Source organism: Boleophthalmus pectinirostris, unplaced genomic scaffold (genome assembly GCF_026225935.1).
Source record: "Boleophthalmus pectinirostris isolate CB_2022bp ecotype Guang Dong unplaced genomic scaffold, ASM2622593v1 HiC_scaffold_8, whole genome shotgun sequence".
In the NCBI taxonomy this organism is placed as follows: domain Eukaryota; kingdom Metazoa; phylum Chordata; class Actinopteri; order Gobiiformes; family Gobiidae; genus Boleophthalmus; species Boleophthalmus pectinirostris.
This window is the reverse complement of record NW_026571515.1, coordinates 21,833,590-21,845,991: the sequence shown is the minus strand read 5'-3', so window position 1 is coordinate 21,845,991 and position 12,402 is coordinate 21,833,590. Positions and strand designations below refer to the sequence as shown.

Below are 12,402 nucleotides of genomic sequence, written 5' to 3'. Positions count from 1 at the left end.
TTTTCGCAAGATACATATAGATTAGATATATACTATGCCACATGCTATATTTTAGCACCTAGAAGCCTTTATTTATCTTTAAAAAAAACAAAAAAACAAGTATGTAAATTTGTTGCTCCTTTGAATCGTTTTCCCGCTGTAGTCTTCCCTATGTGCGCATGTGCCAAAACACATTTTGTTCCTATTCTATTCATGGGTCCCCTATGACTCTGCCTTATTAAACAAAACATGGGCAAGAAGCCTATATTTTTCTGCCATGGTAATGTGCGCATGCCATGCTTCTGCCTACATCTTACTTTTGGCTAGGCCTAATTGTATCCTAACTCCAACTCCCATCCCATGTGACTCCTGAATGTCAATGACAGTTTTCGTGTTTTGTTGCCCACTAGAGCTGTTCCCGGGGCTGTAGAGTGCGTGCGCGCGTGTCTGGGATACAGTGTGTCACGAGGGCAGGTCATGACGATGGCTGTGGTGGCCAGATCCACACTAGGGGTTATGGGAAGGGTGAAATTCCCATCACATCCAGCGGACAACTCAAGATTACATCTTCAAATCTAAAGATGGGCTGGGGTCAATAGTTTAGCTCTGTGTTAAAAGCTCTCCCATATGTTGTTTTAACTGAACGTGTTGTCTTAACTGTGCCTGTGCTATTAATTATAACATCAGCATGGATTTAGCATTAGTTATTAAACTAATCAGCTCTTTGTCAAAACACATAGTAACTCTACCAAAAGTCTGTCACAGTGTAAAATAAAACTTTTTGTACTCACATTCCAAGTGAGATTTTTGGCCCTAGCATCCCACATAATGATTTGGGCCCCTCTTTGAAACTGTATTGACAGAAGTTAAAAGGGTTTCAAAATGTCCACAGTTCTGAGGAATGCTCTGTCTGAAATATATCTTTTCATTTCGGTGGTTTTGAGTGACAGTGGTGAGGTCAAAGGAGACTGTCGGACAAACCAATGTGATGTCAGGTCAAAGATCTGTCTCCAAAGCAGTTCTTCTGTCCTGTAGGGGCCACTTCTCCCACTGGTATTTTCTGTTCTTCAGTGCCTTATTCACTCAAAACCGTCTGTAACTAAATAAAGTTCAGTGCATTATTGTTTTCATGGCCACTGAAATCAATGTCTTTTGTTGTCAGTTGTGTGAAGGCCAGTGTGCAGCTAAAAAGTCAGACACAATTTGATAAGAGAGACCCAGAGCTCGTGGGAAAGTGCTCTGCAAATATCCGTACTGCTTAATTCTCCCTGCCTCTGTGTGTGCGCTAAAATCTTCCGAGAATTCCCAGCAGATCCCGGTGTGCATCCGAGCATGGCATTAATGTGTTATCATTGCCCGTGGAGGATTTGACAAAAGCACGGTCTTATGAGTGTTGAAGACCCTTGTAAGCCCCTTTCAAGTATTCACGGAGATGTCAAGGAAGTGATTCAGTGGAATTAGCAGCACGGTTGTGATTACCCGCTATCAGCTTTTGTTTTATCAATCCACTTTTGTCTCAAGGCTCTGTCTGATCCTCTCATTTGTATGGAATGCGTATGACAGTTTGTTAATTGCGTGTAGGTTTGCATAATAAATTGTAATTTTGTCATTAACCAAAGCAAACAAAATATTCATATCCCAAGAAAATCTATGTATCATGAATGTAATTTGTTTACACTATTTGAATAATGGGCAGAATTTGATTTAGTCATACTCTCTTTTGCTTAACGATGTTTCTTCAGTGTCATTGTCGGCACGTGATGGTCTTCTAAAACTTTTGGCATTTTACCCTTCAATGGAGCATTATGTCAGGCAACTGCCCTAAAGTATTCAAGAAAATCTTTTCAGATCTGAGGTAGGACCATCAAGCTGGATGAGCATGCTTGGTTTTGACTGGAGGTAGCCCTGTCACGATAATTACTACTGACTTACTGTTCAATACATAGAAGCTAGTACAGTCTTTTTTTTTATTGTGTGTGTAGTTTCTTTTCACTACTGGAGTGTTTTGAGTTATATTTTGGCTATGTAGTAATATTTAAATTGTAAAAAGTTGAATTAATAACTTTGACTAACTATGACTCATTAAAGATGCAAACTAAGCACTAAAGTGTTTGCAACTCTGTATTGTAGATTTAGGATCGTTTCTGTGGTTTAAATCCGCTCTTGGGTTACTGTGTCAGTGGCTGGTTACTTAGAAGAAGCTGAAGTTGAAAAAGCAGGTCTACAATGACTGCAAAAATTTTAAATGAAATGAAAAAGCAAAATTGCCATGTCACATCTATCTTATGTGGAGATCTCATCTTTTTCCATTCTTGTGGACCCAATCTCCCAAATGCAGGTGATTTTCATTTTGGCTTAAGTAACTGATTCAGTCCCATGAGCCACCTTGACAGCTGAATTTTATGCATTTTACCCTTAGCCTTACATATCCTACTATAATGAATGGTACAGATTCATTTTTATCAAGAATTATAAATAATTTAAAAAGTAGGATTCTGTTCAGAGGACATCTCAGTTTCAAAACAATTGCAGCCTTTTTTATTTATTGTGCTAACTCAAAATGCAATTTCTATTTGATTGCAATATTAGGCATGTACGACCCAGTTTTTTCTTTTTCGATATTGATACCGATACTTTTGCTTTTAAGTATGTGCTTATAACCGATATTAGCCGATACTAGGATAGAGATTGGAAATATAATCCCGTGAATTTAAAATACACATTTGGGGAAAATAATCAAAATTTGCTCTACATATTGGTCACAAATATTGGCAGAGCTAATCAGACATTGCTTGCTTTGGAATCTAAACAATCAATATTGACATCAGCCATGTAAAAACTCACATTGGTGAATCTCTATTCCTGACCTTCTTTACAGCTGTCAAAATCACACCTTTTTTGTCTCTTCTGTTGCAGCTGCAGCCGGATCAGCTGGACTGTGGAGCGGCCCACCTGCAGCACCCTCTGGCCCTTCGCAGGTCCCTGAGAGCCTCACCGCTGCTGGAGACCCCTTCCCTCACCTCTGTCAGTGTGGACCACGTGCACCATCACACTGTGGTGTTTCTGGGAACGAGCAGCGGCCGTCTGCGTAAGGTGAGACGTGTTCTACTGCTCCTGAAACTATGCACCACCTCAGGTCACAATCTAATAGCAACATGTAATTATCGCTACTGAATAGAGTTAATTTTTTTAATGGGATTTTGCCCCGGAGCTTGGAAAACCTACAACGTTCCTGAGTTACAGAGAGCTGCTTTGATGTGGCCGACAGAATAAGGAGGTGCTGTAGGATCACTTACAAGCAAAATGGGAAATTACATTTTAGAATTCATATTATGCTTGTTCTGGTATTTAGTATTAGTATTATATGTTGATCATTATTTTAGATTTTGTTCATTGTAGACTACAAAATTTATCTAAAATGTGGAATAGAAACTAACAGACTTCCTCTTAAAAACTGCGGAACTGAGAAGCCCCGCGTTTTCATTGTGGCATTTTACCATTGCAAGCAGTGGATTTTCATTTACTTGAGTGAACTAGTTTTGATAATATGTTCCCTTTAAATAAAATTTTTGGTGATTCTGTTCTAGGCCTGTCGTGATAAATACTATATAAATTTTTCATTCAATACATGTTATAGAATTATCATTTTTGGGGGTCAATATTTATTATGGAGAGTTTTTCTTTGTACTAGCGGGAAATTTGCAGAAGTTGGAATTATGAACTTCTATGAATCATTATAGACACAAACTAACATTTCATTCTGTTATGCATTTATGGCAGCTCATGCTTTTAACAAAATTGTAGAATGTCTTTTGGGGTTTAATTCAGCTTTATGTTTTGTTTTCAATTATCATTTATCGTCTATATTTTCTTCAGCAAAATTTACTTATAAAGTTTTAATTAATTGGTGTGAAACTGAACATCTGCATTAGGATGTGATATACTATAATATTTAGGTTAAGTTGAGACTGGAATTAATTATATTCCAGTTGTAACCAGGTGCATACTTTCCTGCCTACATCATTAGGACACGTAAAACTTCGCCCACACTGCAGTCACCTTACATGTATTGATTTTGGCATAATGTATATTTTCACATTTATATGCCTTATATTACACAAAATAGATTCATGTGAATTTTAAGCCATGTTAAAATGTTACCTCAACAAAAACATGCATACGGTTGTGTTTTATTTCATTCACACATTTGAGTAACCCTTTATTATTAGTCTGTCAACAACTCCAAAGCTCAAAATGCTCCAGTGTTCCACTTTGTGATGTCATGTAGTGGTCGTTTTCAACTAAACTGCTACCTTTTACCTTTAGTTCAATAGAGATTAAAAGACAGTGGAGCACTTCCTGTATTACCACTTCTCCCAAATATGCAGGGTTTGTGTGTTCAACATGTGTGAATGAAAAAATAGCGTAAAATTAGCACTTTAAGGCCTTTTACTTACATTACTTGGGTTATATATACACAATCTTCACACTGTCACTCCCAGCCCTTTGTCTGTCCTCCTTCTGACCATGACTACCCCCCTGCTCCATTAACTTGTCCTAATCACATGCTCTGATGTTCATGAGACCTGTGTATTGTCTGCGATCACCACAAAGCTGCTTAACAGGACCTCTGCTTCACAAATGAGTCAGACCCTTTGCTTTGTGTTGTCTGATTCTCGTCCAACAATCTGCAAAGCTAAAAACATCTGCACGGGGTTTGACTAGAGTCTAATTAACAACATGCCTTAATTCTGTCTCACACATTCCTGGTCACCCCTCACTGGGCTTCTCTAAGCAGCAGACACACGCTCACCGAAGTCAGCAGGAAACAGCCCTGGGAGCTCTCCGCCCCTTTGTTTAGCATTAGACATACAAGAGTTCATTCAATAGTGTTGGTAGGTGTTTTTGTACACATGAAAGGATAATGTTTTATAATACAGCTAATAAGCTTTGACAAAGAATGAATATAGACTTTATACTTTATTCAGGCTCAGTAGCTACTTAAAAGTGTGCCGTGTAACTTTCTGGGTGAAGTCTGTCACTATGGAGATGTTATTGAATATATATATTTTTGTTTTATATTTTTATATACATTTGAGCAGTAAATTTTGTGCAGTAAGTGCATCTATTTTTACAATAAGACAGACACAACAAACACAAGTTCTTTATATTCAGACACAGTATATAGTAGATATTAACCTTATCTATTTCCATGGAGACAAACATCAGGAATGGTCAGAAATCGTAATACCATAGAAAATTTGCAAGAACCCCGGAAGTGCAAGTTCGGGCACCAGCCAATCAGCGAAGAGCCATACATTCTCTGTTGGCAATGATTCCCGAGATTGCCGAAAAAGAGAAAGCCGGAACAAAGAGAATGTTTGGTGAATTTTATCAAGGGGAAAGATATTATTGCTCTTCTTCCTATGGGATTTGGGAAAAACTTAATATACTAGTTAGCCCGGTTTGCGGCACATAACATATGTCACGATCAAATAGCAGCAATTGGTTAAATGAAAAAAGTACAAACAAATCCTAACACTGCGAGGTCAGATGGTTTCTACGAAGTGAAACCGGCTGATGAATCAGGCTACACCATGCCAGTTTACATGTCCGATTTGTGGAGAGGTAGGCCTGCTTACAATAGAGTGCATGTTTTTCAAGTTATTGTTTTATTGCCAAAACAAACAAAAAAACAACAACTATAATTAAATAAGTTTAATGCCATACTGTAGTACATTCCAGTGAAAGCAATCTCTATAACATATCTCCATAGATCAAGGTCATTCTAAAGCTATTCAGGAAAGGTTCATTTCTGTCCTGTGAATGTGACTTTTTTAGTATTGATACCTGCTCAAATGAGTATGAGTTCTGATACTAGTTTTAGTATCGATTAGTATCAGAATTTCAAATCTGTGTAAACCAATGTTATTTAGAACATGCATACTGAGGTTTTTTAATGTGTTGCCATGGTGTTTATAAGTATAATTTTGCTTTTGACACACTGAAAGCCACTTACCATGGGTTTTAGAGTGATGAAAATCTAGCATCGTTTCCCTAGCAATTAACACTTCTACACATAATATTATTTCTTTTGAATGGGCAAAAGTCCTCAAATATCACTTATAAACAGGAAGCTGACACCCATAAATACTGGTAACAGCAACATTTGGGAACATCATGAGTGTAGAGCATTGAGTACAAGCTCTGAGGTAAATGCTTGGAAAAGGAAGGTGAGAAAAAGGTGAGACACTACAGGCAACACAAATTTTTTCCCAGTATTGTGTTTTTTGGTCAGTTTGATCTCTGAAATATGTACTGCGCAACTTTTCTGGAGGGTCTGCTACCTACTTGTCTCCATGGAGATGTTATTACTTTGCCTGGAATATTCCATGGTGTGGCTTTAAATATATCTATCTAGCACTTATTTATCACAGGTCTTTCTATTGCTCAAAAACACAGTAATTCCTTATGTAACCAGATTTTCCAATCTTGTATTTTTGTATTTTGTAAGATTTTGATGAAACTTACAAAAGGTGATGTCTATTTCTAATTCTATTTTGTTAAAGTTAAAATATATATATCCAATATTTCAAATTTTCCAAAAATTTAAAATTTTGGCACATTTTACTCATAAAATGCTGTATTTTTATATGAAAACATTACATGATGAAAAACTTGTAGTACATTTTTCTTTTATTCATATTTGTAAAGTTCAGGAGAAGTTTCAAAATGACATCTCTACATTTAAATTTTTTCCTTCACCTGCAGTGTCTCGCCTTAAATTAGTCTTAAATTTAGCTTTGGAGTTCAAAACTTCATGTTCCTGAAAGAGTTCCTGTAGAAGATGAAAGCAGTGTTTTCCACCGTGAAGCCTGTCTGTAATTGCTTTTGGACACTCTTTTTCTGTTATGCTGTTGGATGTTGAAGCTGTGTCTTTGTGTGTCTCGATGTGTCTGTTTGGCTGATTGCAGGTTTCACTGTGTTTTGAGGTGTTGAGTTTGTGTACGCGCCAGTGCCAGTGGTTTTGTGATCTCATGTATTTACTCACAGAGACTCCAACCCTGTCATTATGAGCTATAAGAGTGTTCTCTCAGCTCCTGCCTCACAGTACAGGCAGCCATGTGCAAAAATATTATTTCCCAACAACAATAGTGTTTGTACCACTTCAATACTACAACTTGTGTTAACTTGTACTACAACTTGTGCTCTGACTGCCAATTAATACACTTCCACATTATTAATACTTGCTGCAGGTTTTACTTTGGCTGTTGCAGCCTCTATAACTGTGACTATACTTTCAAGGTCAACATGGCAGTTCATTTACAGATATTATTTTCATTCATTCTTTTATTGATAGACCATCGTCAAAGGTGCATTGTGTAATGTTTGTGGTGGGGGGTCCATCACCTGCTTGTCTCCATGGAGATGTTACAGCTTTGCCTTGATTATTCCACAGTACTGAAATAAACTCAATAAAATCTCAATAGAAGTCAATTGTCAGATCTAATATCTAATGTGGTATGTTTAATGCCATAGAGTGAAATATTTCATGAAAGAAATAAGATCTCCACAGAAACAATCAAGTAGCAAACCCCTCTACCTTAGAAGTTACGCCTTTAATGTTAATTAAAGGCTTTTATATAGAGTCGAAAAAGCTAGGACTAAACAGGACTAAAATAGCATTTCTACACAATTAAATATAAGACAACCATATGAAGGTTACAATAAAGTACAAAGTGAAACAAAAATGCTATTGAAATAAATCAGATTACCACAGAACACAAAAGAAAACAATAACTTAGCACAATTAAGAAAACCTGAGTACCTCTTGTGAATACCTGTACACAAAACAATACAATAGATGATAAGTACTGAGGCTGCTATTTGGAGTAAGTGTTCAAAATCGGTTTTAGAAAATGACTATAAACTTCCTTTACGTGCATTATATCTGTGTGTGTGCACGCGTCTGTGAGTGTGTATGTGTGTGTCCGTGTGCCCGTGTTTTTGTGTGTGTGTGTGCGTGTGCGTGTGGCTTAGAGATTCTGTGACCTTGGCTTTTTCGCTGGCCCCTCTTGTTGTTTGCCTATGCATGTGTAGCTGGTGTTCGACAGTGTCTGCGCGTGCCCCGAGGATAGAGCTGTTACAGAGGTTAATGGGGCTGTTAGTGAATGTAATGTGATTCTGAATGTGAGTTTGGCTCCCGCTAAAACACAAGGGAGCCGCGGTTCAGATTGAGTTAGGCCTCTTTGACTACGTTTCAGAGAGAGCCCTCACTAAAGTCATTTGTGATTACATGCATGTTTTAATGAAGTCGCTCCCTCCCCCATCACTACCTTTCTCACACTAAATGTCTTTATCTGACTTCATCCAATTTCCTCATTGTGAGCTCCTGACCACCCCCTTTCACTGTCGATTCAATTCAGTCCTCTATGAACAGGGGAAATTGGCTATATGTTCTGAAATATAATGTCCAAGGATAATGACAAAAACAGTAGTGGAGATATTATTACCTCTTGCCTGCTAACTCACAGTGGAAAATATGGAGTCTGTATTTGTTTGTTAAAAATATTTACTGCTTGATCAGTTTTATTACTACCATTGTCTGCTACTACCTCTACAACCGTTAGTACTACAATTATGTACTTTCACTTCTATCTTTATAACTTTCCTCATCACTCACTCAGAACATTGCCTTTCACTGTCACTTTAATTTAGTTTACATTAAAATTCAAATTGACTTTATTAGCTGAAAGGTCATGGCTGCTGCTGATTTTACAATCTAATAAAGCCTGCAGTAAAATATTACCCAAATAATACTTTATTATACAATGACTTTGTGCTTTCCACTGACTAATTAAGTCTAAAGTCTAAAGCAGGAGTGTTCAAACTATGGCTCAGGGGCCAAACAGAGCCTAAACAGACCTAAAATAAATGCTTCAAGCTTTATTAAAGGTGCAGTGGCTCTGTCAAAACTATGTTCAGTGCATCTAAAGGATCCCCTGTGGCCATTGGTCTGTGGCTATGAATTTATTTCAAGATGTGGCCCTCAGGGAAAAAAGTTTGGACACTGCTGGTCTAAAGTAATGGCGAGTAGAAATTCTACAACTACTACTATTGCTACTACTGCTGCTACTACTACTATTGCTGCTGCTACTAATGCTCCTACTACTACTACTGCTACTACCACTGGTACTACTGCTACTACTACTGCTATTACTACTGCTACTACTGCTACTACTACTACTACTATTACTACTACTACTACTGCTGCTACTACTGCTACTACTGCTACTACTACTGCTGCTACTGCTGCTACTACTGCTACTACTACTGCTGCTACTACTACTACTACTATTGCTACTACTGCTACTGCTACTACTGTTGCTACTACTGCTACTACTACTGCTACTACATTACTAAAGAATATACATGTTGAATAGCATTTTTGCCTCTAATTTTTAGTTAGTTTAGTTAGTAACCAAAATTGTGTATTGGATGTGACTCTTCTTTTTTGTGTGGTATTGGATGTAAAAATCAAACAGCTGTTTTCCGCCAGTGTTACATGTGAAAGGAGGTAGGCTCAAATAAGCTTTTGCTTCTGCCTTCTCCTTTTGAGCATTGCTCTGCCACTTTTTTGTGGCATTTAATTCAATTTTTTTGTGTGTGTTACACTGTGTAACAAGTTGCTCAAATAAAATAAAAATGAATGAATGCTTCTACTACTGCTCCTACTACTTCTGCTACTACTACTGCTGCTTCCACGATTACTTATTTATTATTTGATCACTTAGGACTTTATTAGACTTCCTATCTCATTTCCTGATCTGTCAGACCACACTTTCACTGTCAATTCAAATCAGATTTAGATGGTCAAGATGACTTTGTGCTGTGATAATATATTCATACAATTTTCTCACTAAAGAAAAATAAACCATGTAAAAGTCTCAGGTAGCTGGCATTTCATTACCACCACCACCACCACCACTAGTACTACTACTACTACTACTACTACTGTTACTACTACTACCACTACTACTACTATTACTATGGATATTTGTATCACAAGGGCTACTACTCATTTGTTGCAGAGTCTGTCTTTATCTGACTTCATCCAATTTCCTCACCTCTGCTTGCACACGAGCAGTCATCTCAATCCGATGCACATTTGAATGGTAAAATGGACTGTATGTCCTGACCCAGCATAATCATTTTGCAATAAAGATAACTGCTGCCTTATCAACAAAAGAATCAAGGAATGACAGCTGGAGAATATTTCTTACTCACCGGACTCATTTCCAAATGTAGAATTTATGTATTGCTTTTTTCTAGTCACCTAGTCACTATTTTTGTGAGTTACCTTTTTAAAAAATTGTACTTCAAACAGTAATTTAACAGTAGTTTATTTTCCCATACTTTTAGTTATTATATTCTACTTGAATGACTATGTGATAAAAGCTTTATGTTGACACCTTTACAGAAGACCTATTGTGCTTGTGTCTGCTGTATAGTAATAATCTATGACACCATGATCATTATGTTATATTCTGGACATTAGAAATGACAACATTCATCTAAAATGCAAAAACAAGCCCATTAACTTCCACATTAGAAAACTGGTGATCAATGGGAGCAGACATCGCTGTAAAAGTCATCATAACAAAGAGTCAGCACCTCTGATGGATAGCTGCACATCACATTTTAAAAGATTTATACTAACCTTACTATGTGGTGCTGCTTAACCCTATGTGTATCACTGGTTAAGAAAATGTTATTGTATAATGAAGCTAGTACAGGGCTGTGGCCGTATACTAGGGATGTAACAATAACCCATCACAATATATTGAATTACCAGTCTCTTTGCTTAAATTAAGAGTTATGATGCAGCAATAGCTAAAAAAAAAAAAAAAAAAAAAAAAAAAAAGACAGAGGAGACTACATAGACCATGATAGTTTGCTCTATTTCAGTGTAGACTATAATAGATAATAGAACAGTTCTAAGCGCTTTAAATCTTAGTTCTTTGGATTAAGTCTTGTCAAGGCATTTTAAGAGGAAAAAGTAGCATATTCAGTTTTGTTAGCCTCCAAAAAATGTTGCAATAAATATTGTATCGTGAGATGTATATCATGAAAATATTGTACAGAGAGATTTTACATCCCTAATCATGAGCTTCCCCACGATATCACAATAAATATCGTACTATGAGGTTCATACTGTGATCACCAAATAGCATCTTGAAAATAAGCTGTTAAAGATGACTCAAACATGCATGAATCACTCCAAATACATCTTTGGGTGAGTAACTGATGAATGGAAACAACTATAACATGGTTAAAAGCTCTGAAAAGTCAATTTTGCATAATAGGTCTGCTGAGAAAAATAATAAAAGAAAAGACATTGAGCGCTTAAGGTATCTCTTTCCCCATAACTCATTAACAACTGTATCAGCCTTTTAATCTCTCTGTTCATTCTTTCTTTTGTACCACACCTTTATGTTTGGGTAGATGTTTTCATTAGAGCAAGTACAGCTCCAAACATGCTCACTCATTCAGCGTACTGCAGTTCAGCGCTTTTAAATAGGCTCTTTCAGATCCAAACAACAGAAATGAGTTAGATAAACCTATCACCAAAGCAGGTGTTCATGGGACAACTCGTGACACCCCTCTGACCTGCTCCCACCTCCTCCCAACACCTTGTACACAAACACAGGTGCGTGTGTTGGGATAGTAGACAGGTGATTTGAAAGCACACTGTAAAAGTTACACGTATAAACATAGAATAAGGTCAAACTGTAAAAAAGTTGTTGGATGTTGTTGGAACGTAGAGGGATGATAATAACTGCAGAAGCAACATTTTCTGTGTTCATCAATCTTAACATAAAAATAAACTGGAATAGTAATGCCTGCATATTACAGTTGTAAAAACTATCTATAATCTATATATATCTATATATCTATCTATCTATCTATCTATCTATCTATCTATCTATCTATATCTATATATATATATATATATATATATATATATATTGTGTGTGTGTGTGTGTGTGTGTGTGTGTGTGTATATATATATATATATATATATATATAGATAGATAGATAGATAGATATAGATATAGATATATAGATAGTTGTTTTGAATTTCCCTTGGGATCAATAAAGTGTCTATATTTTCTTCTATGTAAATCTCACTTTTTATTGAATTTCTGTGACACCAATGGAAAAATGGGGCGTTCTCTAAATAAGTGGGGCAAGGGACAGAGGCCTAAAGGACTGTACTGGACCACCAAAAGAAGGTCAGGTCACCCTATATTAGAAGCAGGCAAAATGACTTTGAAGTTTCCAATTGTGATCAGAATATATATCCTAAATTGTGGCTCTTTTGTGATAGTCTGGTTCCCAAAGCATTACAGGGGGTCCCCA

The 12,402-nt window shown here is 36.8% G+C and overlaps 1 protein-coding gene across 1 annotated transcript in view; it reads left to right on the top strand.

Moving 5' to 3' along the window:
• The window catches only part of plxnd1 (plexin D1), a 150,697-nt gene that overhangs the window by 1,432 nt on the left and 136,863 nt on the right, over positions 1-12,402 (top strand). Inside the window, exon 2 of the mRNA XM_055165785.1 lies at positions 2,896-3,072. Within this exon, the coding sequence (XP_055021760.1) occupies positions 2,896-3,072 (177 nt within the window). The remainder of the gene's footprint in view (positions 1-2,895; positions 3,073-12,402) is intronic.